Source organism: Hoplias malabaricus, chromosome 15, assembly GCF_029633855.1.
Source record: "Hoplias malabaricus isolate fHopMal1 chromosome 15, fHopMal1.hap1, whole genome shotgun sequence".
In the NCBI taxonomy this organism is placed as follows: Eukaryota; Metazoa; Chordata; class Actinopteri; order Characiformes; family Erythrinidae; genus Hoplias; species Hoplias malabaricus.
Window position 1 is genome coordinate 19,040,039 of NC_089814.1, and position 25,647 is coordinate 19,065,685.

General features: G+C 37.9%; 4 protein-coding genes across 5 annotated transcripts; 2 read left to right on the forward strand and 2 right to left on the reverse strand.

Moving 5' to 3' along the window:
- Positions 1-1,767: 1,767 nt before the first annotated feature.
- On the forward strand, positions 1,768-7,456 carry abhd11 (abhydrolase domain containing 11). The gene is made up of 6 exons (XM_066646565.1): positions 1,768-2,036; positions 3,156-3,291; positions 3,732-3,905; positions 4,009-4,179; positions 4,483-4,664; positions 4,879-7,456. The coding sequence occupies exons 1-6, from the start codon at positions 1,906-1,908 to the stop codon at positions 5,012-5,014; spliced, it is 930 nt and encodes a 309-aa protein (XP_066502662.1). The 5' UTR covers positions 1,768-1,905; the 3' UTR covers positions 5,015-7,456.
- Positions 7,457-8,207: 751 nt separating this feature from the next.
- bicdl2l (bicaudal-D-related protein 2-like) lies at positions 8,208-14,281 on the reverse strand. The gene is made up of 6 exons (XM_066646564.1): positions 13,845-14,281; positions 11,892-12,014; positions 9,950-10,105; positions 9,716-9,798; positions 9,112-9,232; positions 8,208-8,547 (listed from the first exon to the last, which is right to left on the reverse strand). The coding sequence occupies exons 1-6, from the start codon at positions 14,253-14,255 to the stop codon at positions 8,218-8,220; spliced, it is 1,224 nt and encodes a 407-aa protein (XP_066502661.1). The 5' UTR covers positions 14,256-14,281; the 3' UTR covers positions 8,208-8,217.
- A 995-nt stretch (positions 14,282-15,276) lies between these two features.
- Positions 15,277-21,163, forward strand: phkg1b (phosphorylase kinase, gamma 1b (muscle)). 2 transcript variants are annotated; one of them, XM_066645700.1, is made up of 10 exons: positions 15,277-15,376; positions 15,908-16,024; positions 16,286-16,464; positions 17,192-17,246; positions 17,938-18,003; positions 18,691-18,854; positions 19,004-19,094; positions 19,456-19,609; positions 19,748-19,873; positions 20,329-21,163. In XM_066645700.1, exons 2-10 carry the CDS (start codon positions 15,939-15,941, stop codon positions 20,593-20,595), a joined length of 1,188 nt encoding a protein of 395 aa, XP_066501797.1. In that variant the 5' UTR covers positions 15,277-15,376; positions 15,908-15,938; the 3' UTR covers positions 20,596-21,163. The 2 variants fall into 2 exon arrangements, with proteins under 2 accessions (XP_066501797.1, XP_066501796.1); XM_066645699.1 differs by having other exon boundaries at positions 15,283-15,380.
- Positions 21,164-21,269: 106 nt separating this feature from the next.
- sumf2 (sulfatase modifying factor 2) lies at positions 21,270-24,417 on the reverse strand. The gene is made up of 9 exons (XM_066645701.1): positions 24,213-24,417; positions 23,975-24,125; positions 23,269-23,383; positions 23,135-23,179; positions 22,878-23,028; positions 22,455-22,510; positions 22,134-22,218; positions 21,846-21,987; positions 21,270-21,511 (listed from the first exon to the last, which is right to left on the reverse strand). The coding sequence occupies exons 1-9, from the start codon at positions 24,274-24,276 to the stop codon at positions 21,409-21,411; spliced, it is 912 nt and encodes a 303-aa protein (XP_066501798.1). The 5' UTR covers positions 24,277-24,417; the 3' UTR covers positions 21,270-21,408.
- Positions 24,418-25,647: the final 1,230 nt, after the last annotated feature.

Below are 25,647 nucleotides of genomic sequence, written 5' to 3' on the forward strand. Positions count from 1 at the left end.
AAAACGGACCAGAGTTCGTTTACCGTGTAAAGTGTAAAATAACAAATTAAGTAACCTGTCTCTATAAATATTGGCATATTAAAGTACCACAGAAAGTAGTGTGTTATATTTAATCCCAGATGAAATTGTTATAAGATTAAGTTTGAGTGTTTATATGTTGAAGTATGGTTTTAATATTTTGTAGTAGTATTTTCTTGCAGGATAATACTAAAAAAGCAGCTAAAACAAATTTTTTATACTAATACTAGTAATACTAATACTAATAAGCAATTAAAACTAAGTTTAACTTACAGTTATGTTAGTGCCTTAAGGCAGATAAGACCGTTCCATTTGTGTGATCGAGTTATAAGAGGATCTTAGGACACGTCCGCAGCCCAACGCATATACAGTCTTTATTAAAGAACCCTTGCAGAACCCCGCCCCAAATGTGATTGCATAGTAACTGGTTTTTTAATTGTGGCACCACTGCTCTCAGCGGAAATGCAATCTGCTTTACATTTTACTTTGTTACGTTCACAGCGTCACACAGTGGAATACAATACAGTTGAGCTGTTTGAAAATTTCGATGGTTTGTGTTCAGTTCTGACACGAATTCAGCTTTTTATTTGTTTAAATGGAAATCAAGCTTAAATGGAAATGTTTTTTTTTTCTTGCAAGAGGCAGAGCGACATTAAATCAATGCAATGAATATTTGTTTTTCATTATAGCTCGTTTTCCGCACGTCTTAAAAGGTCTCACATTTATTGCATTACAATGCGACTTTTATTTTTGAAGTGCCTTACGATGTAAAGCAATACAGTTGTGCACTGATTACATTGAGGTGATTGTATTCAGTTTTAACAACAATTCAGCATGCAATTTTTAAAATGCAATTCCTCGTGTGTTGTTTTTTTATTAAAGAGGTCAAATAACGTGAAAACAATGTAATAGCGGTTTTGCTTTTAATTTTGGCACGTATTCTTCATTTTAATTTGGAAAAGCAATGGCGTGTGTGGATTGCATTTCACAATGTCTTATTGCAGTGACTGCTTTCAATTTGGCACTAATTCCTCTCCATAGCGCCAACATTCTGCTTCATATTGCCAAGATAAGATCAAATATGTTATATTAGTAAAGATAAATGTTTATATACTGGTATATAACCTTTGGGCAGCACGGTGGTGCAGCAGGTATTGTCACACAGCTCCAGGGTCCTGGAGGTTGTGGGTTCGATTCCCGCTCCGGGTGACTGTCCGTGACGAGTTTGGTATGTTCTCCCCCTGTCTGCATGGGTTTCCTCCCACAGTCCAAAAACACACGTTGGTAGGTGGATTGGTGACTCAAAAGTGTCCGTAGGTGTGAGTGAATGTGTGTGTGTGTGTCACCCTGTGAAGGACTGGCGCCCCCTCCAGGGTGTGTTCCCGCCTCGCGCCCAATGATTCCAGGTAGACTCTGGACCCACCGTGACCCTGAATTCGAAAAGCGGTTACAGAAAATGAATGATGTGTCAAGATATTTTTCAAATGAGATCTCTCCCTTCGAGTCTCAAACGTTCAGGCTGAATCTCAAATAAGTGTAGAGTATTCGTCTAACTTACCGTCAGCTAATATTTAATAGTTTGTTCAACGACTGCATAGGTAAACCCTCGAGCTAATAAGTGTACCAAGTTATTAGAGATTCGTTTGTGATTCAGATCATTTTTGGAATTGGTATAAGAGTCGACACTGAACTATTTTGAATCTAAAAGTTGTTTGTACGTGTGACGCCATTACGTAGGGTACAGCTGAACGTCGTTAGCGTCGTCCACTGAGCACGACCTCTGAAAGTGTGCTCTCAGATGAACTGTGCGGAGAGGCTGAGGTAGAGCGGGTGTTAGACGATATTAAGTGATATTATTATTTATTTTTAATATAAATAAAATATATAATGAGCGTGCTGTGCCGGGTGTTAAGGAGGCAGCAGCAGCAGCACTGGCTCTCTGTGGCGGGAGCTCAGTGTTTCTGTAGCGGAGGAATGTCTCGATTGGACTCTGCTCGGTGTGACAGCTCTGTTTCCAGGTATGTGTGTTTGGGGGTGGGCATTAATACGAGGACTGTCCTTTTTTGTTCTCAAATGTTGTTGGCTGTTTTACTACAAGTAAGCTCACGTTAGCTTCTCACTCGATTTTTCGTTCCACCTTAAATGCAGGAGGTATAGCTAACTGCCGTATCACCGAAGTTGGAACGGAAAATTCCACTGTACTAAACTCCCCGCTAACGTTTCTCAGGGTCCAGTCCTAACTCTTTAGACTTGAATGTAAATTTTAATCAGCTATCCATGGAATACAGTTAGTGTGACATTTGAGTGTTTAGTCTTTTTACTGTTTATATTGTTTTTAAAAGGCAAGGGCAGTTTTTAGAGGTACATGGCCTTATAATTGTACCTTTATATAAATTGATATCTTTGCACCTTGCAACCTAATGTAAATAAGGATAACATCATCCCATCCAACACACCCACGTAGGGCTTAAATAGGAATCCCAGATGGGTTCCAGCAAGTTTTCTCCACGGGTTAAATGCTGATCCAATCTATGAATGTCATCCAGGGACAATGATGACTTGGGGTGCACGACATGGACAAAAATACGATGTGCGATAATGTAATTGGATATCCTGGTGTCGATGTGAAACTCGACAATTTAGGATTAAAATAAAGAATGCGTGTCTCCGAACAGCAAAATGTTCATAACCTGAAAATAAAATTTTTTTTACTGTGTGATGAAATAATTACATTTATTTTGCAGGTTTTTTCAACAAGAGATATCCCCTTAAATTAGATAATGAGTATATAAATTGTAATAATGCATGCAGTTTGTGCAATGCAAGACTGTATTCCCTGAACAACCACGAATAAAAATACAAATAAGTTAATAAGAGAATAATAGATATTGAATGATCTATATCTAAATAAAAATATTTTCTCGTACTAATACAAAGGTGCTTATGACTTAATTACTAACCACTAATAAAGAATTCCTTACCATTATTGAAAAGCGTTACACTTGTTTACATTAGCTGTAATTTAGTTTAATACTTTGTCAGGTCTGTATCAGTTTAGACTAGTTTCAAGTGTGAAAACATGTTGATTTGTTTGTGTTCTTATACGTTTAATCATCAGATAGTTTGTTCTCTTCCAGCCCTGTAAACCTGACATATGACGTGTTTGATGGGAAAGGGGACAGCACGCCACTTGTCTTTCTACATGGTTTATTTGGGAGCAAATCAAACTTTCACTCTATAGCTAAGTCTCTGGTACAGAGGACAGGCCGGAAGGTATGGGAGATTTATATACAACTTCACAACCTATTTGTTTATCTTTGTAATTTTGTGTTATCAGAAGTGTAACATCCTTGAGTTTTTTAACCATGAACTCTTAGTGGGGATGAAACAGTGATGTGTGTAGTATGATGGAAAAGACCTAAACTGTAACATGGATTGTTACAATAATGAATAGTTATACAATTTAACCCTAGTCTACAATTTGTAAGGGCATAAATGTAAACTCTAGCAAATGGAGCTTGGAAAGGCCTGTAACACCTGCATGACTTATGACACTGCAGCCCAAAAACTAACCACATATTGGTATGAAACATTGTAGTTAAATATTTTTAGAGCTTTATAAATATATAATTGTGTGGTTTTAATTCTATGTCATCGCTCTAGAGGTCAGAGTGTATCTGTGCTAGTGTCCTAACTGTACTTTGTCTAGTCAGGTGCTGACAGTAGATGCTCGTAACCATGGAAAGAGCATACACAATCCAGTTCTGACGTATGAAGCAATGACCAACGATCTGAAGCATTTGCTTAGTCAGCTGCACATTGGAAAGTGTGTCCTGATTGGGCATAGTATGGGGGGAAAAGTTGCTATGTCTACAGCTTTGTCACAGGTATTGTCATGTCAATTCTTTAGTGTGTTTTTGTTCAGTTTAATATATTGAGACCTTGGGTTTTTGTTGGTATTCAGTACTTACTGTGCTGTGTAATTGGCAGCCTAGTTTGGTTGAGCGTCTTATTGTGGTAGACATCAGTCCTGCACCAACATCAGTCCGCACCAATTTCCGTGCCTATATTGAAGCTATGAAGGAGGTGAAAATAGCCACTGACATCCCACGCTCTACAGCACGCAGACTGGCAGAAGATCAGCTCAGAAAATATGTTAAAGTAAGCACTTGCATGTTCAGTAATGTATGGAATATAACCTGTTGTTGCATATCTGCATGGTAGTTAATTCTGCTCATTTTTTAAATGTGGGGATAGGATTATGGTAAGATAAGCTGTGTGTGCCTTCTTTCGTTGTGTGAGTTCATTATACTTGGCCCAAACTTAAAAAAAACTATTTTTATGTGTAAAAGCCTCTTAACCTATAATCATAGGGCAGATTTAACATCTGTGTGGGTTAGCGTTCCGGGAAATTGTTAATTGCAAGACATTCATTTAATATGGCTTTATTTGGCTCTCACACAGGAGCATTCAGTCCGGCAGTTCCTACTTACTAATCTGGTGGAGCAAAATGGACATTATGCCTGGAGGGTAAATTTAGAAGCCATAGCAAATCACCTGGAAGACCTCATGGGTTTCCCTGAGTTTAACGCCACATACGATGGACCCACCCTCTTCCTAGGTGGTAGTAGCTCAGCTTACATCAGGTAATAACAGCGCTACTGAAACCAGGAATCTCAAATTCACACATTATCCATTTATCCAAATTGTTATGATGTGTATAAGTGAGTTCAGTGACTATAAATGATAAGTCTGTTGTTCTTTTATTTCTTTATTTTTATTAACGTAATGTAATTGAAAGAACTAGGTACTATACTTGTGTGATTTCTAATTGCATTTTCTGTCATTTTTTCCTTCTAGCTCTGAGGATTACCCTGAAATTCAGAGGCTCTTTCCAAATGCAGATATCCAGTATATCCCTGATGCCAGTCACTGGATACACGCTGACAAACCACTGGATTTCATCAGCTCTGTTATCACCTTCCTGCAGTCCTAGTCTTTGAGCTAACTCATACAGGTGGGCTTAGTGCTATGTGGACAGTGGGTAGTTCTGAAGGCATGGACCAAACTAACCTAGGGATTTTGTTTTTAAACGTAGGCCTTGTCCTTGACCTTCTAATGCACAATTTAACCTTTTATGGTTGTTTTTAGTTACAATGGTGTGCTAATTTATTTTCAAATCATTGGTATGCACTGTCTCAATGTTGCATCAGACTGAATAGTTTAATTTCACTCTTCAACTGTCTAATAAGTCTAAATACATTCTAATGGCATTCTGTATTTGTGGATTGTATGCTTTGCCCTCAGAAAGCAATGAATTACAGAATCATTTGTGATGATTTTGACCTAGACCACCCTTCCTTGGTGTCTATAGAGATGCACACTTGCCTATAAGCATTCTCAAATAGACATTCTTTCTCTATTTCCATAAGAAGTCCAAAGATGCCTATGCAATGTGGGCCTGGCTTTTTGGCACTGTTCTTAAGCTTATATATATACTTCACATTGTCTTATACAAGTTTATTGTATGAGATCAGTAAGACCATACCACTTTGATAGAAAAACGGTTCCATAATAATTACTCTTGGAAGCATTCATGGTTCTCCTGAGTAGATATCTACAGATGTTTAGATGTAGCCTTTCAAGGGATCAAGGGATTTTTTGCCAGTGATTTCAGCTGTTATTTATTCATAGTTTAACTATTATAAATATATCGTACATATATATTGATTATATCCCATGTTGTTGTTAGTTTTAAAGGGGTTTGTGTCAGTTGTGTGTTTTTCTGTTTGTTTTTAGATATTTATTTTGAAGGCATGTAGTTGTGTTGTGGTTAATGTTTAACCAAAACTAACTTATATAACTGTAATACCTTATATGCTAAGAGCTATGCTGCCAGGTATTAAACTCATCAGGTTCAATAGCCCTGTCTCTTATGTGGCCACCTTTGTTAACTGTGGTTATGTCTGTCTGTATTTTGTGACTGACTGGTATTTTATATTTCTAAATTGAACATATTCATTAATTATTGCTATTGGATACTACTATTATAAAAATATTTATATTTTATGACTAATGTCATAATGATAAATGTATGTGTTTAGGATTATGAAAAATGCTGCAGAGTTGCAATGCAAGTGTTTTAACCATTTCAAGAGCTGTCTACTTGCATAAGAACTGTATATAGTAGAACACGAATATGCCGTGGTAGATATAGTCCTATATATAGTGATCCTTGTTGTGTCTGTGAGGATGGATTGTGTGTAAATGCACATGTGAATATGTATATTTCCAAAAATATCTTTCTTAATCTCAGCTAAAGTTTACTTTTAAAATGATGCAGCTGCATTGTGTATTGCCAGATAATTTTGTCAGAAAGGTATAAAGAGCTTTTTATGGTCTTCATGGTGTCTTGGAGACAGGATGGTTTGCCTTGCAATATTAGTCTGTGGACTACTTCACAAAGAAGATTTTATGGAATGTATCTGTGTCTTTTCACAGTTAGATTTTATCTCATCATGCATTTTCATTCCGAAATCTAAAGTATATGATACATGTCAATAAAAGGAACACTGGGTAGTATTTTTCCCTTAAAATTACAATCATTGTGATGCTTCACTGACCAGTAATAGAGTATAGAGCCTTTATTTCTGCTGCTCCAGGCACCGCACTACAGAAACTGCACTATATAACTTTTAAAGGAGTTTAGGAAACCACCCCACTCCCTCCTCCTTCCCCTTGATTTCAGAACAGTGCTGTAAAAGTGAATTACACTCTGCAACTGTAGGGGGAGCTTAGGAACAAAATACCAAATCTTACCTAGTGTTCCTTTTAAACTGAACAACTGTGTGAAATGGGTTTTTGTTATGCCATTTTGCTTAGAATTTGACAAAATTAATAGACTGTATAGTACATAAATATGTGAAATCTTACACACGGCAGTTCTCAGAAAAACATCCCAGTATTATGTTATAGCTTTTAATGCATTGTCAAGGACAGGGCTATTCAGTTGATCTAGTTGACTAATTGAATTGAGTTTTTTGTTGCAGATATTTGTCGTTATTGAATAATCAAATATACTAGTGTCAATTCGTAGTTGAAAAAGAGTATTTGGTATATAGTCTCCCTCAGTAATTTACAGCGTATTTATATTCACTAAAATGTAAAGTACATTCTAATATCTTTGCACAATACTAGTGGAGGTTCTTTTGCTTGTGATGGAGTGTAGCAAAAACAGAATGTAAGCTGATGTTCCGTTGTAGGATCAGTTTAATTTTGTCTAATTTTAAGGACCTTTGAATTTAAACATCACTTGGTTTCAGTGGCTTTCGGGTTGTTAATACGTATGTATAAAATCAGACCAGTTTAGCCATTAAGCAGAATGTGATTGCACAAATACTGTTGTTGCAAACAGCAATACTTGGGGCCAAGCTGTAAACACACACCAGTGCTCCTCTCAATGGCTCTAAGTGTATCTGTTAAGGTTACATGTGTTTGAAGTGTTATCTCATAAAATCAGGTTGTGTGGTTGTATTCACAATGCATGCCAGATGGTTTCTCTGTACATGTGTCCAACTTAATAAATGTCCATGTTTTCAGATCATTCAGGGTCTCCCTTAATTTCTACCTTAATTTAAGCATGGTTGAATGGTATTTATACTTCATTAGGGATTGGTCTGTACCCACATACAATAAAAGAAAAAATGTTTTCAAAAGACTTTGTATATTACATTTGGCAAAAGAAGAATTCTGGTAACATTTCTTTGCAAACGTTGGCAAAAAATATTTAAGATAAAAATAGTCCATCAATAGTCCAACACACACACTCGCACCTACGGGCACTTTTGATTGGCCAATCCACCTACCAACGTTATCAAAATTTCCCTTTCAAAATATTCAAATGTCAACAGACAATCTTATGGTATTTAATTCTGTCATTCTTTGCAAAGACCTAATTTGATAATAAGAATGCATGCAGAGCACAGCATTTTAACTGAATCTCTAGTAAATAGGGATTCCAAGCATACCTCTAGCAGAACAATTTGACTGTTGATTGTGAGCGCTAGATTCAGTTATTAATGGGATAATATTTGCTTCTTCTGTCTGAGCTAGTCCAATCAAACCCCAGCTACTAAGAAATTTGTATTAACATTTGTAGATATTAATTGCACACACCAAAAATCCAAACTAAAAATTATTTCAGTCCAGAGAGACTGTTTGAAAATTGTCCTCTCTGCTAACGCTTCTTGGAGACTGAGGCTCAACGAAACGGTTGTTGGCTGATTGCTCAGTGGAACTGAGTGTTTGCTGACTGGGGCGTCCTCGTCGCAGTCGTTCCTTCCAGCGCTGGGCCACTGGTGTGTTGGGAGACTGGGAAACAGAAGTAGATGCTCTGCTGGTGTCTGGAGACTGTGATGGACTGGACTGTTTGGAGCGTCTCAGAGCACTGAACCCTTTGGGCTTCTTCTGAGCCTGTTCTGCCTGCTGCTGAGTCTGCAGCTGGTGCTGAATTATGGCATGCATGTCATCCTGTCAGGAACACATGCAGTAACAGCATCAGCTATGTTATGGTTGAGCGTTACCTGGATCTGGATAGCACAAGATATAAACTGACCACATTCCCAAAGAGAATGATGCACAAAAAGGGAGTTTAGATTATCTTCCAGTTCAAATTAGCCAAATAACACATTTAAGAAAAGCGTCTGAGGCCTACAGAATGGTGTTGGAAGCTGAACACGGTCCATATGGCTTTTCTGGCTCCTGGTTCTGAAGTCCTGTAGAGATGCATCTAGTCCTACCAGCTGCTATACATTCCTCACATATAGCTTTGCATTATTCCTTGTTGTTGGGTTTAACACCTCGATAAACATAAATCAACCCTAGACAGCATTCATTTATTAATATATTTTTAATTATATTAAACCATCCATGAAAAAACAGATACTTGTGGAGCAAGTTTATGTTGCTAAATGTATGCAAATACCAAACAGAATGAATAATGTTGCTTTTTCAGTGTAAAATCTGGTTTCAAACAAAGGGAAGTTACATTTGTTTCAGGCTTTGGAATCTATGGAGGAAAGAATTTAAGCTCACCTTCCAGGCCTCCAGCTCGATGGCCATCTCTAGTCTCCGCTGAACAGCCTCCAGCAGCTGATTGTTCAGCAGCATCAGCTCAGTCTTGCTTTTCAGGAGCTCGGTCTCCATCGCTTTTTTCCTGTCACAAACATTTATGTCACAATTGAAATTTTAATTCTAGTATATTTCCAGACATTAGTAGACACCCATTAAAATTGTTGAATTCATTGTGGAGGAAAATGTACAATGGAGAACAAACAGATGTATGATCTCCACTGAAAAGCATTGCAAGTCAAAGGGCAATGTGTGTAGGGCAGCCACACATGAGGCTATGTTTAACAATGCCAGGTACTGGCTGGGTAAAGGAGTAAAAACTGCCCCCAGCACTGGCCTGTGCTTTATGGAGTGATGGAGCACCATCCAATAGCTCTTGGGTGAGTAGGAGTGCTGTTTGTGTTTCAGAACTAATCATCCAACATCAGTACCTGACTCCTTTAATGTTTCAATGACAAAACACCATAGCCATAGTGTATTTTAATATTTCAGCAAAATCACATCACACAGTGCTGGCAGTTTATCTGATATGTGATATATTTACTGACCAAATAAGCCAGGCACTCACTTTGCAAGAGCATCGTCTCTGTCTCGTAGAGCTTGCTGTAATATGGCTCCATCATTTTCTGATATCCCATCTTTGGTCTCTCTCTGTGGAAGAAGGTTTAATAGATTAAACTAAGATTAGTCTGATCCCAGTTCAGCTCAAATGGTTTAACCCAAAGCAAGCCAAAAGGAGTGGAAGTACAAAAAGTTTTGACCAAGGTAAGCTGATGTGTTCATTCTGTGTACAGAAACTCACATGAGCCGTGTGGTTTAGAGCAAGCGTACGGGCCACAAGCTGCAGCTGTTGCAGGGCAATGTCCAGAGGACTTTTCTGAGAGTGTTGTTCAGTGGTCAGGTCCAGGTCAGTTAGAGGCAGCAGCAGTTTTACAACAGACTGAATATCCTCAGTTACCTGCAGAGTATTGAAGATAATGAGGAAAACTGTAAATTTTCTTGAGGCCTTTGTGTAAATGCTATGATTCAATGGCACAGATTTTTTAAAAGGTTTTAGATTGTGAGAGTGTTCATGGCTCATTAAGTAATTATAATATAATTGAATCAAATATTTGAGAGGTCAGAAAATTAAGTAGGAAAAAATATATATATCAAAACAGATATGCTGTAACCTGCACTCTCCATGTATGACATGTTCTGCAGACCAATGCAGCTGCCAGGAAAAAAATAAAATCAAAAATTTAACATAAAATAAAAATAATTACCTAAAAACCTACATATTATAATAATATCTTTATTACAAAGCTGTTAAATAAAGTGATGATTTCCCAGGCCCTTCTATTGTTACAATGTTAAGCTTCACTGTCAGAACATTTGTCATATTACCCTCAAGGGTACATATGTGTACCTTTAATTAGGGAATATAATTGTACCTTATTCTATTATAATTGTAGTTTTAAAATTGTGTTAATTTCATACACTACATTTCACCTCCAGGACTTATGTTTTATTTTATTTATTTAATTTTTTAAAAATAAGTTCTATAATGAAATCTTACAAATATTCACCTCTTCCTCTGGAGAAAAGAATTTAATGTAGCTTTAGGGAACACAACTGGACTTGTAAACACTGTTTTACCTTTAAAGGTATATTTACACTGTTTGTACCTTTAGTGACACCCCTTTATACCATCGATACAGAACCACATTCTCCTTTAAGAGCCATTGATTTGATTTGTTTGAAGTGTGTTGATGCAAAGCACCGAAGTGCACGCCTGTGGAAAAGTGGAGCAGTTCCTAAACGTGTGAAAAATAGCACCCCTTGTGGTGAATGAGTTAGTTACAAGCCAGTTTCACAGTTGAGGGCTTTAATAGGAGAGTGAGCAGCTTCCTACAGAAATCGCTTGGATTATTTGGACTCTAAGCAGCGTCACTCTTTTATATCAAGCTGAGACTCCCATCAACAGCTTAAATGCAGAATGAATTCATGGCAACTTGCACTAGTGAGGTGCTGCAGTGCCAGGAGTCCAGTCTCTTGGGCTGGTGCTGAGGTCAGGACAGGTTAAAAGTGGAAGGTAGTAGAGGCAATGAATGTCACTGTGTACCAGCTAAGGCACAGAAGACTGGTGGGCAGTGTCTTGAGAGAGGGCTCTGGGCTGCAGTAGGGTTTCTTGCTATTGCAAGGCACAAGGCAAGGACAGGAGGGCACTAATCCAAGACAAGGTGCTTGCATGTATCCATCGAGGAAGCAGGAGACAACAGGATGGTTGAGCTGAGCACCATAGAATTAAAAAATGTAAATCTGCTGTCTATGATCTTCTAGCAAGCCCATCCAACTCGTTCTCACGAGATTGCCATCTGTACCTGAAAATAGGAATCCTTGAGCACATTCTGAGAAACTGTTCAAAAGCCAGACTGTCAACAAGGCCAGATATTCCCTTGGAGGAGCACATAAACAAGGCTAACACGGAGAACAAGAGGGCAAAGTTCACTGAGCTGGTAGAGCAGTGCCTAAGAAATGAGTGGTGAGGCCCTTTCACAGGCCAGTCCCTCTGCAGGGCCTATTACACGTTGGACCTCAAAGAAGCCATGGATATGGAGAGGAGACCCATGGGGTGGCAGTGCTATGCCTGGACACTAGCTGGCATTTGATCACCCCTAGCTGGGTTGCTTGAGTGAGGGTGTGTAGTGCATAGTATGGGAATACATTGGCTGAGTGGATAGGTAAATCAGTATAAAACTCACTCGTTCTCTCTGCTGACCCCAGGCAAGTCCATCCTGACTCTGCTCTTGTAGTTTATCCACCTGAGCCTTCAGCCTAAGACTCCTGCGCCGAGACAACTCCACCTCCCTGCGCACCTGCTTCAACTACACAGAGCACAAGAGAAATTGGGATAGGGATTCATACATTTCTTTGTAATATATGGCATTACTTGTTACAATTTTTAAGAGCACATATTTATTATAGGAAATAATCTAAGACTTTTTAAATCAGTTTTTATTATGGTTTAAATGGTTCTCAAACTTTTGAGAATAAATACCATCCATTACCAAACCAAAACCTCAAAGTACCATCTATGAGTCTTATCACAGAATCATGTGCACCCTTGTTTTTTTCCTCTATTCTGGAATAAATATTCTAAAATAATTTCTAATAATTACAGACACGAAACAAATAACTAGGCCTAGATCAAATGTTTTAAACACAATTAGTGGTTTCTGAGAACATACAAAATTGTTGGGTAATGGAATTAAATGTTTTGAAAGAAATACAAATGTGAAGAGAAGTCAATTAATTATTTATGAATTATGCACTTTATATTTAGGTAAAACAGGGCTGTGTTTTGAGCAGGAGCTCTCTGTAATGGTATCATTAGGACTCTATTTATGTAAAATTCAGCCAAGTTTTGCTTCAGCTGAATGTTTTCTTCTATTTTGTCGTCACAATTAGAGAATTCTCACTTTGTTTCTCTCTATTTTTGCCTCTGGATTTTGTCCTTTTTTCAGTTCAGGAGTGTTTCTCAGTGTGTTCACATGCATAGTAATAAAGTCCAAATTACTCATGTCTGTCTCTAGCCTTTGTTTATGTCCAGAAAGAAACAGCTGAAATCTTTACATGGATTTTCCAAAATACTGGGGGATCCTGTTCCTTCCCTGAAGCAAATGCTCTTTATTTACATTTTAGGGCACTGTGGTGTATATACATTTGCCATTTTCCTCTGAGTGTTCAAATCATGAAGTTGAATTTGAGAATGATTTCGACAGTATTACAGTGCTAGCTCCCATAATGAACCCATAATTTATAGTAAACGTTGTATTACATTATATGAGCTGAATGTGAACCAAAATGTATTGTGTGTATCCTTGTTACTAAGCAACGGGCAGTGGAAGTGTCTAAATTCACTTGTGTTTTTAGCACTACTTAGTGAACTCAATAGTGCCTCTTTATATAGCACAATACTAATGAGGGATTATGAAGACATTTCATTCTCAGCCAACGTCTCCGTTATTAATAAACGTTGTCAGCCCAGAAGGTATGTTACACGTATGTCACCAGACACCTTGCGATTCCAGATTCCATTAATGGAATCTTGTTCTTCCACCCGAAATTTGAGGACGTCAAGAGAGAAATGAGAGTCTAAGCATAATTTGTCTGCTGAACTGTATAGGTTTAACCAGACTGAGATTATATTTCCCACATTAAAGCAATCAAGTCGAAACTAAATTTAAAACTGATATAAAAATTTATTGGCTGTTCTTATAAAACAAATGATTAACTGTGAATATTGTAGTTGTATCAGGACAGAGACAAGGACCATGAATTCCTGCCCTTATTACCCAGCTTGACGTGACTTCACTTTAAAATATGATGGCTTATTATTGCGTCTTTCCCTGGAGAATTTGTAAAGAAAAGTGTGATGCCTTGGCCAAGTCCTTTGTAGATTTAATTTCTGACTTGTTTGTACCTGTATAATTATAAGATAATTATGTCTTTCAGAACATATGTCTGCCATTTCCAAACACCTTAACAAACAATAATAAGGTGTATGATCTTGTCTTTATTCACAAAACTCCTTATTTGAACCTGCAGTTTCCAGGTACTAATGACTGAGCTTTACAAGTCAACACATTAAGGTAATTTGGCTCTTTACCCACCAACTCAACACTGAAATCTGATTCATTTTACACGTGACTCACCGTGCTGGACACAGGGCTGGACACTCGTCTACGAAGGGGGCTTCCATTCCTAAGGAGGTCTGGCAAGGTTTCATCTATGAATGGCTGGACAGGCTTATTCAAAACTGACTCTGGGCCAGAGTCCAGGGTCAGTCTCTCCATTCCAGGTAGATCTGTCGTATGATCCTTGGTCTCTTCCAGCTGTTCCTGATCTTCTTCCAAAGTGGAGAGTTCTGGACTGTCATTGCCATTTTCCAGGAAGTCTGCTTCTTCCTCCAGGGAAACATGACATGAATGTGGGTCTGGATCATCTTCACTGGTCAGCTGCAGGTGGATCTGCTCCATAGGAAGAGACGTTTGGAGCAGATTTTTGAAAATGGCCAATGTATCTTGGCTGCTTTTAGAGAGAGAAGAAGACTCAAAAGCCTCCATTGCTCTGTACAAGCCAAAGAGGCCAAATAATACAATACAAACAAATAAGACTCCCCTTGAGAAGGAGGAAACTCAGTTAAATGCTGACAAGCTTGTTCTTCCAGTCCTCCAATGCTCAGATAAAGCACGTGTTCGCAAAGCTCAGCAGATGTGACATCACAAAAGGACGTCACTCAGTCCCTCAGGGTGACACCTTTCAACCTTTCAATTGTTTCTCACTGAGATACTATCACTGCCATGATTTAAACTGTTACCATGAGACACATTTATGACACAAGGTCAGGCACAACGTGATAAACCCTCATAACCCAACAACACCAGACATAATTATAATGCATGTGTGCAGGCTCATATTACATTATACAGCAAACATTTCTTCCACATCCAACATTTCTTCTAAAATTAAGAATATGAATTGGTGATTTGTCCCCATTTTTCTGTAGCAACAGCTTTTATTATTTTGGAAAAACTTTAGACTAGAGGTTGAACATTTCTGTGAGGATTTAATGGCATTCAGCCATGAGAATATCAGAAAAATACAGATGTTGGATAATTAGCTTTGGATCACAAACACCACGGCTCCACAAATCTCCATGGCTCCAAAGAAATACGCTGACATCTGACACTCTGTATGGTAACCAGAGCGTTACTTTTAATTCCAAGCTTTTTGTGTAGATTATACATCAGTATATTCACAATGAAACAGGTACACCTTAAAGTAGTTAATTATAATTGTAATAAAGTGCCATCATTTAGAAAACCAACACAGTTAACATAAGAAAAGTTCACACCATTCGTTATTCCCATTCAGTCTCTGGGACTGAATGTAACGCTTGCCTGAGCCCCTGAAGGCCGCCCTTACTTAAATAACTTTGCCAGCTTATTTATAGCCAACACTCCTCAACCCCAGTTGTGAAACTGTACAGCACTGAAAGGCTGTGTGAAGGAACAACAGAGAAGGATCTCTCTTTTTTGCTTGTTTTGGAGCCCATTTTCTGTTACCGTGACAACAAAGAATGGGACAGCACTGAAAGCCTCAGCAGACCTCCACTTTAGCTCTACACCACAGAGATCACACAAGCTCTTTAAGAACTGAGAGACTTGCGGAAGTACCAGTAAATGTAGGTAAGTTGTTTGTATATTTAAGTAATTAATTCTAGTTTTAGTTAAAGGGGGATTCCACCAACTTATTATAATGTTTTAATATATCAAATATAAGTAAATGGCTATCATGTAAACAAAGCCTTTCACAGAGGTTTGATGGGAAATGAACCACAGCTGATTTAGGATAGTTCACAGTGGTTGTACTAGGAACCAAGCGTCTAAATGAAAAAAAATCCCCTTTAAGAACAGATTAGATTAAGTTTATATTTTCAGGTGACTTCAAATTTATAATCTGAAAATGCCTGGTGGATTAGTACTATGATACCCTATAAAACAAAAACGACAATGGCAGGAACCAGAGGCCCAAAGTCTTAATGGTGACACACGCATCCCTTACTCCTTAATGTACCACAGCCTTAATGAACAATTATAAACCAATAGTTATGCCACTATGTTGTATTAAAGTATAGCATGATCCTGTGATTTGTTCTGTTGACTGTATTACAGTTGATTTTCCTAATGTGAACTGTATGTGTTTATCATATTAGAGCTCCAGTTCAGCCTTTCTGAGATTTCAGAATGACTAAAGAGGATGAGACCCCTCCAGACTGGGTGGGTGGACAAGAGTTCTACAACAAATATGAACCCAAGGAGATCCTTGGAAGGTAAATATTTATGTAGAGTAAATCAGTCATTATACTGACACCTAGTGACATGGATATGTCAGAGAGTCTGTAAATTCTACCCATACTAATATTAAACTCATTTTAAACATGACTGCCAACTGTATTTCATAATAATAATGTATTTCACTTTCATAATTTTCTTTGTCATTTTTTATCAATGAAAATGAGTGATTCCTCTTTTAAGTTGAAAAAAAATTCAAGCATTTTCTCATTGGATCTACTGTTTATCTTTCGGGTCAGAGGGGTGAGCAGTGTGGTTCGTCGCTGTGTGGACAAGCGAACTGGCCAGGAGTATGCTGTGAAGATTATAGACATCACACCCTCTGACAAAATGACCCCTCTCCAGATACAAGAGATTCAGGAGGCAACAGTAAAGGAGATAGACATTCTCCAAAAAGTCTCCGGACAAAAGAACATAAGTATGACCTTCTCTGCTTCTCTGACCAACACAGTGGCAAACAGATCAATAGAATCAGGCTCACTACAGTCTGTCAGTATTTCCTCTAGATATGTAAAACATGATAATATTAAAATACAGTCCACCCATGCTGAACGTTAAGGCTGGAAACATTATTTCCATTTATATCAGTCATTAGGTACATTGCTTATATTTCAAAAACTACGTATGACTAAATATAATAAAATATCGTTCATTCATTCACACACACATTCACACCTACGGACACTTTTGAGTCACCAATCCACCTACCAACGTGTGTTTTCGAACTGTGGGAGGAAACCGGAGCACCCGGAGGAAACCCACAAGGACACGGGGAGAACACACTTAACTCCTCACAGACTCGAATCCGCAGCTCCAGGTCCCTGGAGCTGTGTCACAGTGACACTACCTGCTGTCCACCGTGCCACCCATAAAACAGCTGCACATCCTTTCAGAGTTATAGTGTTGAGATGTCTTCTTAAAGTCGGAAGATGGACAAAAACATCTATGTATACTTTAAGATAACTCATCTTCTGAGCAATTAATAAATTGTACTGTAAATTTAATATATATATATATTGATATATAAATATTGATTAATATAAATATATATATATATATATTTTACATTTAAAAAGCATACAAGGAATCACTATTAATGACCCTGGGCTCTGCACTGAAGGTTTTCTGGGTTTGTTTCCTCATAGTTCAACTGAAAGACTGCTTTGAGTCAAAGGCCTTCTTCTTTTTAGTCTTCGACCTGTGAGTATCTGTTTTCTCTTTGAGTATGCGTGGCAAGTCCATTCATTCAGTTTCATTCACTTAAGTCATCAACAAACCCAAACACAAGCTTCACACCTCTCTCACACTTATTCACACTGCTCTTATTGTAGAACGGTATGCTCCAGAATATAATGGAAGCATTACAAACATTGGTGTTTGTTGCTTAAAATTGGGCAAACGTGCACCGAGCTTAATATAAAAGTTTAAGAATCTCTGTTAGATTCTTGATTTGGTTCATTACGTGTTTTGGTATTCCCATGCATTGTGTCAGTGGGCAGCATTACGCATACTAATGAGCATAGCTATTCATACTAAGGCCATACTCAAACCTGATGCCAAAGAGAACCAATAGCTTTCATTTGCAAACAAACATGCCCACAACATCTTCCCCCTTTGCCTCCTCCTGCTCCCTCACACCCCCCAGGGGGACATGGTATCCATGACTATCACTTGTACTTAGCCACAAATAGCGCAGCTCCCGTTACACATTTTAGAAGAGGTTCTCTCATTCTCTCCTCCAGTGTACTCACAGCTTCGCATGACTTCCATGTGTTCTTCAAATTAAGCGAGTGGCACCACAAAGTCAGATTGAAAATCACTTAGCTCACATAGTCTCTGCGTTACTCCTTTTCCCCACATTGATGGTGTACATTCTGTTCCTCTTTAATAGGATGAAGAAAGGAGAACTGTTTGATTACCTCACAGAGAAAGTGACTCTGAGTGAGAAAGAGACACGGTCAGATATCTCAATGCAATGTTCACCCATATAAGCTAAATAAAGTGCTTTTTACATTGAAACAAAGAGGCATTTCAATACATTTTTCTGTTTTTGCATAAGTCAATGATTGGCCCATTAACAATCAATATATGATTATGTGAAATTATGTGAAATGTGGAACTGTAGAGAAACTTACAGACTTCTAAAAAAGAATGATGTTAGTACCTAGATATAATGATGTCTGCAACACAAGTACTATAGGTTTATTTGCTGTCAGTTTTTTAACTGTGTGATATTTATCCTTACTGCAGAATTGAAAATGGGGATTACAATAGAAAACTGACTTGGTACATTTCTCTACAGTAGCAATCACATGAAACCACTGTGCCTGTCCTTCAGTGAACCATACTAATGACATTTTATTGAGTTCTCATCTCACCACCTGTTGTCGTCATGTGCTAGTGCTTTAAATCACTGTGATAATTTAGAGGAAGTCACAGGCCTGTAGTCTTTACATTACAAGTCAACAATGCAGTCTAATTTTACAGAGTAGTTAAAGGTCAGCTCTAACCAAGGAAGTGATAATGAACCAGAGGAATATTTGTACATATTTGATCTTATTATAATCATGGAGAAAACACAGATATTATGGAGATCTCCTTTTAGGTTTTCCCCTCCTTAATTGAACTTGTTTGTTGTTCACAGTAAGATCATGCGTGCTCTTCTGGAGGTGGTGCAGTTCCTTCATTCCCAAAACATAGTCCACAGGGATCTAAAGCCAGAGAACATCCTGCTGGATGATGATATGAACATTAAGCTGACAGACTTTGGCTTCTCTGTGCAGATAGAGCCAGGACAGATGATGAATGGTGAGTATGTTTTTGTAACATCTCAGCAAGCTCAGACATTTCACAACAAGGGAGATTTCGGACTAGGTTAGAAAAAGGTATACAGTTTTATTGTGTGAGAGAGTAAGGTTTATTTTTTTTAATGTTATCACACCTTTGTGTGTCCTCAGAGGTATGTGGGACCCCAGGATACCTAGCTCCTGAGATCATTGAGTGCTCCATGGATTCCAAACATGCAGGATATGGGCCTGCTGTTGATCTGTAAGTGTATGAGGCCTTAAAGTATTACATTTGAAGTAATCTAAAGATCTACAAACATAATGCTAGATTTAATAGAACAGCATGACAGTACACAGCTTATCCACTGCTGTCAAGGTGATCTGTGACTTAAGGTTGTATTGATATGTTACAGCCTTTCAAGAACACTTTGCTAAACCAAGACAAACTTAGTGCAGACTTCTAGGATTAATTCAGAACTTCAGTAGATCATTTCCCTATTAATGGGCTAATTGGACTATTTCTCTTTAAACTCTTGTCTACATTTTGGGATGAACTATTACTTTTTTAGAGGTTCTGTAGCTGTTTGCTGGGCTGAGTGTCATTTCTGTCTCTCCTCTTTTAGCTGGAGCTCTGGGGTGATTATGTACACTCTGTTAGCTGGATCTCCTCCATTCTGGCACAGAAAGCAGATGCTGATGCTGCGAATGATCCTGGCTGGGAAATACGACTTTAGCTCTCCGGAGTGGGATGACCGCTCGGACACTGTGAAAGACCTGGTACGCCCCAGTGGCTGAACACACAGTTCTGAATAATTCTGAATCAGCAATAACTTGCTGATGTGGCACTTTGTTTGGAAGCATAGAAAGGTCTGTAATTAGGCTGAAAGGAGCAGCTGTAACACAGTGTTCTCACAGATTTCCAGGTTATTGGTGGTGGACCCATATAGACGCTACACAGCATCTGACGCCTTGAACCATGCCTTCTTCCAGCAGTATGAGGTGGCAGAGGTCCGCCACTTCAGTCCTTACAGGAAGTTCAAGGTAGGAAGGTCTTGAATTTGGAACTGTCTGCCACCCGACATTTCTTAAAATTTAAATTAGGAAAGTGCAAAAAAAAACAAGCACGTTTTTGTGCAATATCCCTGCACTTTTTTATTATTATAGTATGTTTTCTTTTATTTCTATTCTCCAATAATATAACCTATTGTGCATAATTTTAGAAAAGGTTAATGAACCTAAAGGTTACTGACCAAAACCAAACTGAAAGAAGGAAAGTCAGACTTTTTTAAATGCTGCTGGGCAGTTATTTCCAACTCCAAGAACAGTTTATGGGGAAAGACCTATAAAGGCAATATTAGAAGCTACAGTGACCTGTCAGTCATTTCTAAAATCCTATCTGAGGCAAAACTCACCTCACTTATATTTCTACAAATACTGAAGTTTGCCCAAAGTTTTACATTATGTAAATTTATTTACAGTTCTTTGTGATTTCACAGGTCATCTGCCTGACCATACGGGCCACTATGCGCATCTACCTCAACTATCGCCGGGCCAAGCCTGTCACTAAGGAAGTGATCCGCAGCGACCCTTACGCCATCAAACCACTGAGGAAGATGATTGACGCCTGTGCCTTTAAAATCTACGGCCATTGGGTGAAGAAAGGTCAAACTCAAAACAGAGCAGCTCTGTTTGAGAACACTCCCAAATTCATCCTGTTGTCCATCGCTGCTGAGGAGAATGAAATGTCCATGAGGACCTCATGACACAATCTGTCCATGACCTGCAGTAACTGAACAGATCAGAATATGCCATCACCTCAGGATTATGTAAAAACTACAAACAGCAATTTGTGAATAACTAGAGGTCCAAAGAGATGATGTACAATTGATGCAGTTATTAATGTTCCATGACACTCCTAGGCTAGGTTTAAAGAGGAATAACACTTTTTCAATTTTATCCATAATTCAGTGGATAAGAGTTGAAAAAAGCCTTTCTAAATGGTTTGAGGATAATGAACTTAAAACTGAAACACTGTTTTATATCAGTAACTTAATTACGCAGTAAGGTTGAAAATTATTTACGACAACCTTGCTTTAGTATGCAACAGCCGCTAGAGGGCAACAACTCACACAAAATGATCTCTGGTTTCTTTAACTCTTTAAGAAATACAGTAATTTATATTTAATTTATATAGTTTTGTTTTAAATGTTGCGTACAGCTGAAAAACTTGTCACCAGATAAATTTAAACCAGTGACATAATACTAAATTTTGGTGGCTGCTTTCTGTTCAGCATCTATCCATTTATTTAGCAATTCTTCCAAATAACAACCAAAACATGTACAGTGAAGGAAATGCATGTTCTTTGTAAATTAAATGTTGCAATATTTGAGCTATTCATATATAAACAGTTCAAAATATTAAAAAAAAAAAAAAAACATTAAAAACTCCTCTGTATTTCCACAGTGTAAGGTAGAAATAATTCTCATAGGCAATGTTTATTCCTGGTCTCCACAGGAGAGGTGCATTGTTAAAGCCACAGTGCTTGACTTTCATGATCATCTTAACTGCTTGGTCTTCACAATTCAGTTTTTTCTTTGTCCCTCTTTGTCTTTGATCCAATGTCTGAAGCACAGCGAAAGCCCAAGTTGTCTGAAGCTGAATCTGGAGTGTTTCCCATTCTTCATGGGAGGGGTAATAAACAAAAATAAATAAATAATTAATAATAAACAAATCCAGGGAATTAACATCATAAACACTACAGAATTCCAATCTATTTTAGTCATTAAAAGAAGGGGCTCTAGACCATAATTTCTCATTCAATTTGAAAGTAATCCGCTGTGTCCACAACTGGGTGCACTTGAAAGTAACTGAATTCACTAACTATACAGGGTTTCTACATAGTGTATCTTTATGTGTCATTCTCTCAGATGGCCTAAGACATTTGCATAGTACTGCAGATAACGTAGAGTAAATAAATTAATACTAAACCATCTGCAAGAGGAAGTTACTGACCGGGTGGTGACACGTGCCCTGTGATTGGCCGATCCATCAGCTGTATCTATCCAGGATGCTCCACGCAGGACATACATGGTCTGAGCAGAAGGAAAACGTGTGGAGGTCCACTCCCACACATTACCCAGCATATCATACAAACCTGGAGCAGAGTGAGATAAAACAGATTACACTGTGATAGAATGACTGAAAATGCCAAACGAAAGGCTAAATGGCCAAATGCCAGACAAAAGGCTCTATTCATATTTTACTAGGTGTTGCTAGGAAAAGTAGAACATGCTTGTTTACCGTAATTATTCTGTGGAGGAAAAGCAGTTACAGGAGCTACACCATGATAACCATCTTCCACTGTGTCTCCATCGGGAAAGGACCCCTACAGCAAATACACAGTGATCTGACATCATATAAACACCATTTATTTCAGTCTTGTTATTACATTTTACTCTAGTATTTAGTCAGGCTTATTTTTATATGCTATATGTTTATGATATTGCAAGCCCTTATAGGATATAACAAAGGGGATTCTTTTGAAAAGTAATATAAAATGCAATTAAACTGCTAATTAAAATATATTTAAGCTTCTTATGCAGTAAATAAATGACAACTGACCTGCCACAAGTTTGTACGATTTGGTTGGAATTTGTTACCCCATGGGTACACCCTTCCTAAAAAAAAAAAAAAAAAAAACCACACTGGAATTACTGTTATTATTATACTATTACTACTATATTATTACTATACACAGATAGATCAAGAAAGTTTATCCAGGAAGAAACATAGTAGCAAGACATATAACAGCATGTGAATTTGAAAGAGGGGTTTGTTAGGTGTCTTCCTCAAGGACCCTTAGCACAGTGTGGTGTTGCGCCCCAAACTGGGAACTGAACCCCAGACTGCTGTATAAAGAGTGCTGCAAAAGAGTGGTGGTACCCACTACACTGTTCCAATATCTTATATGAGAGCAATATATAGTAAAAAAGTTGAAATTAATAAAGCACCTTAAAAGTGAAGTATTGAATTGAAAGGAATTACTGTCAAGTCCTCCACGAGCAGCTGTCTCCCACTCTTCTTCTGTGGGCAGCCTCTTCTTCTTCCATTTACAGTAGGCCTGTGCATCATTCCAACTCACTTGGACAACAGGAGACGCCAATCGGTCTTTGATACCAGAACCTGGTCCACTGGGCTACAATCAGACATGTGAACTGACTTCAATACTCATAGCATTCTTAATGCCTTTAAACAACAATTTAAAATAATACTTATTTTGTATGAAGTAATGAGTAAATTACCTGTCTCCATGAGACCTTCTCAACTGGCAACCACCAGGGCGCAGACTAAAGTAAAAGAAGAATGTTGTTACGGTAAGGTCAAGTGTTTTTAATGATGTTTTTATTTAAGCGTCAAAAATGACTCTGTTTCATACCTCAATTCTCTGAGTCGTCTTGCTCTTCAGCTCATCAGACACAAAGTCCTGAAACACAAAGCTCCAACCAAATGTTTCTGCCTCTGTTTTGTATTTTTGCAGCTTGACAAATTCCCTGATGGCAAAAGATGGGAGAAGGGGGGAAACACTGTAAACAATATTCTCCCGTCAACTGCCCAAATATTCTGAGCAGTTAAATGAATAATTTCTTCAAAACATATGCTATGATTCTTTACATTACAGATTCAACTTCATAAAACCAGTGTGGAAATTTTCCACAGAAAAATGATGGCTTTACATCAGCCTAGGTTCTCAATGCCATGTGCCAAGCATGGTCTAGAGGTGTATAAAACTCCCCAATTCAGGACTCTGAAACATGCTGCATTCTATAAACTCAGAAAGCACTATCCAATACTTCTGAGATAAGCAGAAATGTTATTTGAGATCCAGGACTAATTATTCATCTTCGGGAACAGACCTAAATAATGCTCCTAAGGATGGCATCCAAACTTCACAGCAGTCGTCTAACTGTATAAAGCTTTCCCAAAAGCAAGGCTGTTACTGGTGAAGCTTAGCATTGAGCAATGCGACTCAGCTGATCCGTTACTTCCCATTTCATTTCATGGTTATATATGGACAGTAATATTAGGGGCTACAAGTGTTAGTGTCTTAAATGTTTCAGTTTCTTAAAGGCAGTGGTAAACACCTGAAATCAGAGTTAGTTACAGGGTATGTGTCTATTTTGAAGGGGTCGACTTCCACAGCTCTTATCGGCGACTCTCCGTCTCGACCATCAGCGGCATTGGTTCCCATCTTCATCTGTCCCCCGGGAATGAGCACCATACTCTCCTCAGCAGCTGGCGTAAAAATCCCAAACATTCAGTAAATCCCCTGATAAAACAGCTCAAACACTTTAAACTGCTGTGGTTTGGAATACATCTCACCTGTTAAACACACCACAGTCCATAAATATATCAGGACCGTGTGGTATAAATGTGTCAAAGTCATTGTGGAGAAATGTGTTCAAAACGTCGTTTCATCTGAACCTTCAGAATGAAATAAACACGGGGAGCGTACGTTAAGCTTTTAATTTTACACACGAAAACTACTTTAATGGTCTCTACTGCTCTCTCTCTCTCATCGTTTAGGTGTCGTGGCTAAAAGACTCCACACCGCCATCTACTGGACTGGAGAGCAGAACACAGACCACTGAACAGTGACGTTCTACACATTACCCACATCTCAATCCTAAAGGCAGACATATAAAAATCACAAATTCACTGAAGGAATACCGCTCCAAAGAAGAATTTAAAGGGAAGAAAACTGACAGCATGTAAAGAAGTGGCACACATATAAAACTGTAAATCTATTTTTAGATGAGATTTATTTTCTCTCATATTCTGTTCTGTTTTTGCTCAGTCTATTTTACTTACGGAAGATGCTTAATGCATATCATTACCTTGTACTTGTATCATCTATGAGTATGTCCTTACCCTCCCATGTCAGTGACAAATGTGATTGGAGGAGTTAAAGGTGGAATGGCTGATGACTAATGTAGGGAAGAGATTTTGTAAAATTTAAATGGAATTACAGTTAAAGTCAAAAACTGAAGGTAAACATTGTTTTTTAAATATGTTTATTGAGTTTTACAAAGTGATATAAAATAAAATTCTATGACAATAAAACAATTTATAAATAAACTACCCATTTACCGACACTGGTTTATTGATTACAATTTCTACAAAACATTCATTTTAAACCTATGCAAGGTTTACACTTTACCACACTTATCAATATTTCCCTAAAAGGGACAACAAATTTATAGCATCCTCCCAAACTTTGCAACCTGTATTATAAAATGAAAAGAAAAACAGACACTTCAATAATTCCCCCTCTCATGATTTCTCTCGAAAAATTCATGTATTCAGTAAACAAAGAGTAATCATGGTCCTCAGTCCCACTTTCAGCTCTCCCATACACCAGGCACACTGAATGAAAGCATGGTTATGGAAAAAAAAAAAATGAATTCACAATAGAATAATTTAAATCAGCGTCCTTAAATAAAAGGAAAAATGCATGTGAAATGATTCAAATATATTTTAATACCAAAGAGCTGGAAATGGAGTTGATCAGAGTTTTAATTAAAATATTCATGAATTTATAAGTCTGAATTCTATAATTTTCTGCATAATTGTTTAATTAATTAATTGGTTCGTTTATTTTTTGTAACCACATCATTCAGTTAGGGTCATAGTGGGTCCACAGCCTACATGGAATCACAGGGCACAAGGCAGGAAACACTCTGGATAGGTGCGAGTCAATATTACGAGTACAACAAAGTGTTCTTGATTCACCTGAGCTCAGCAACCCCAAGAAGTA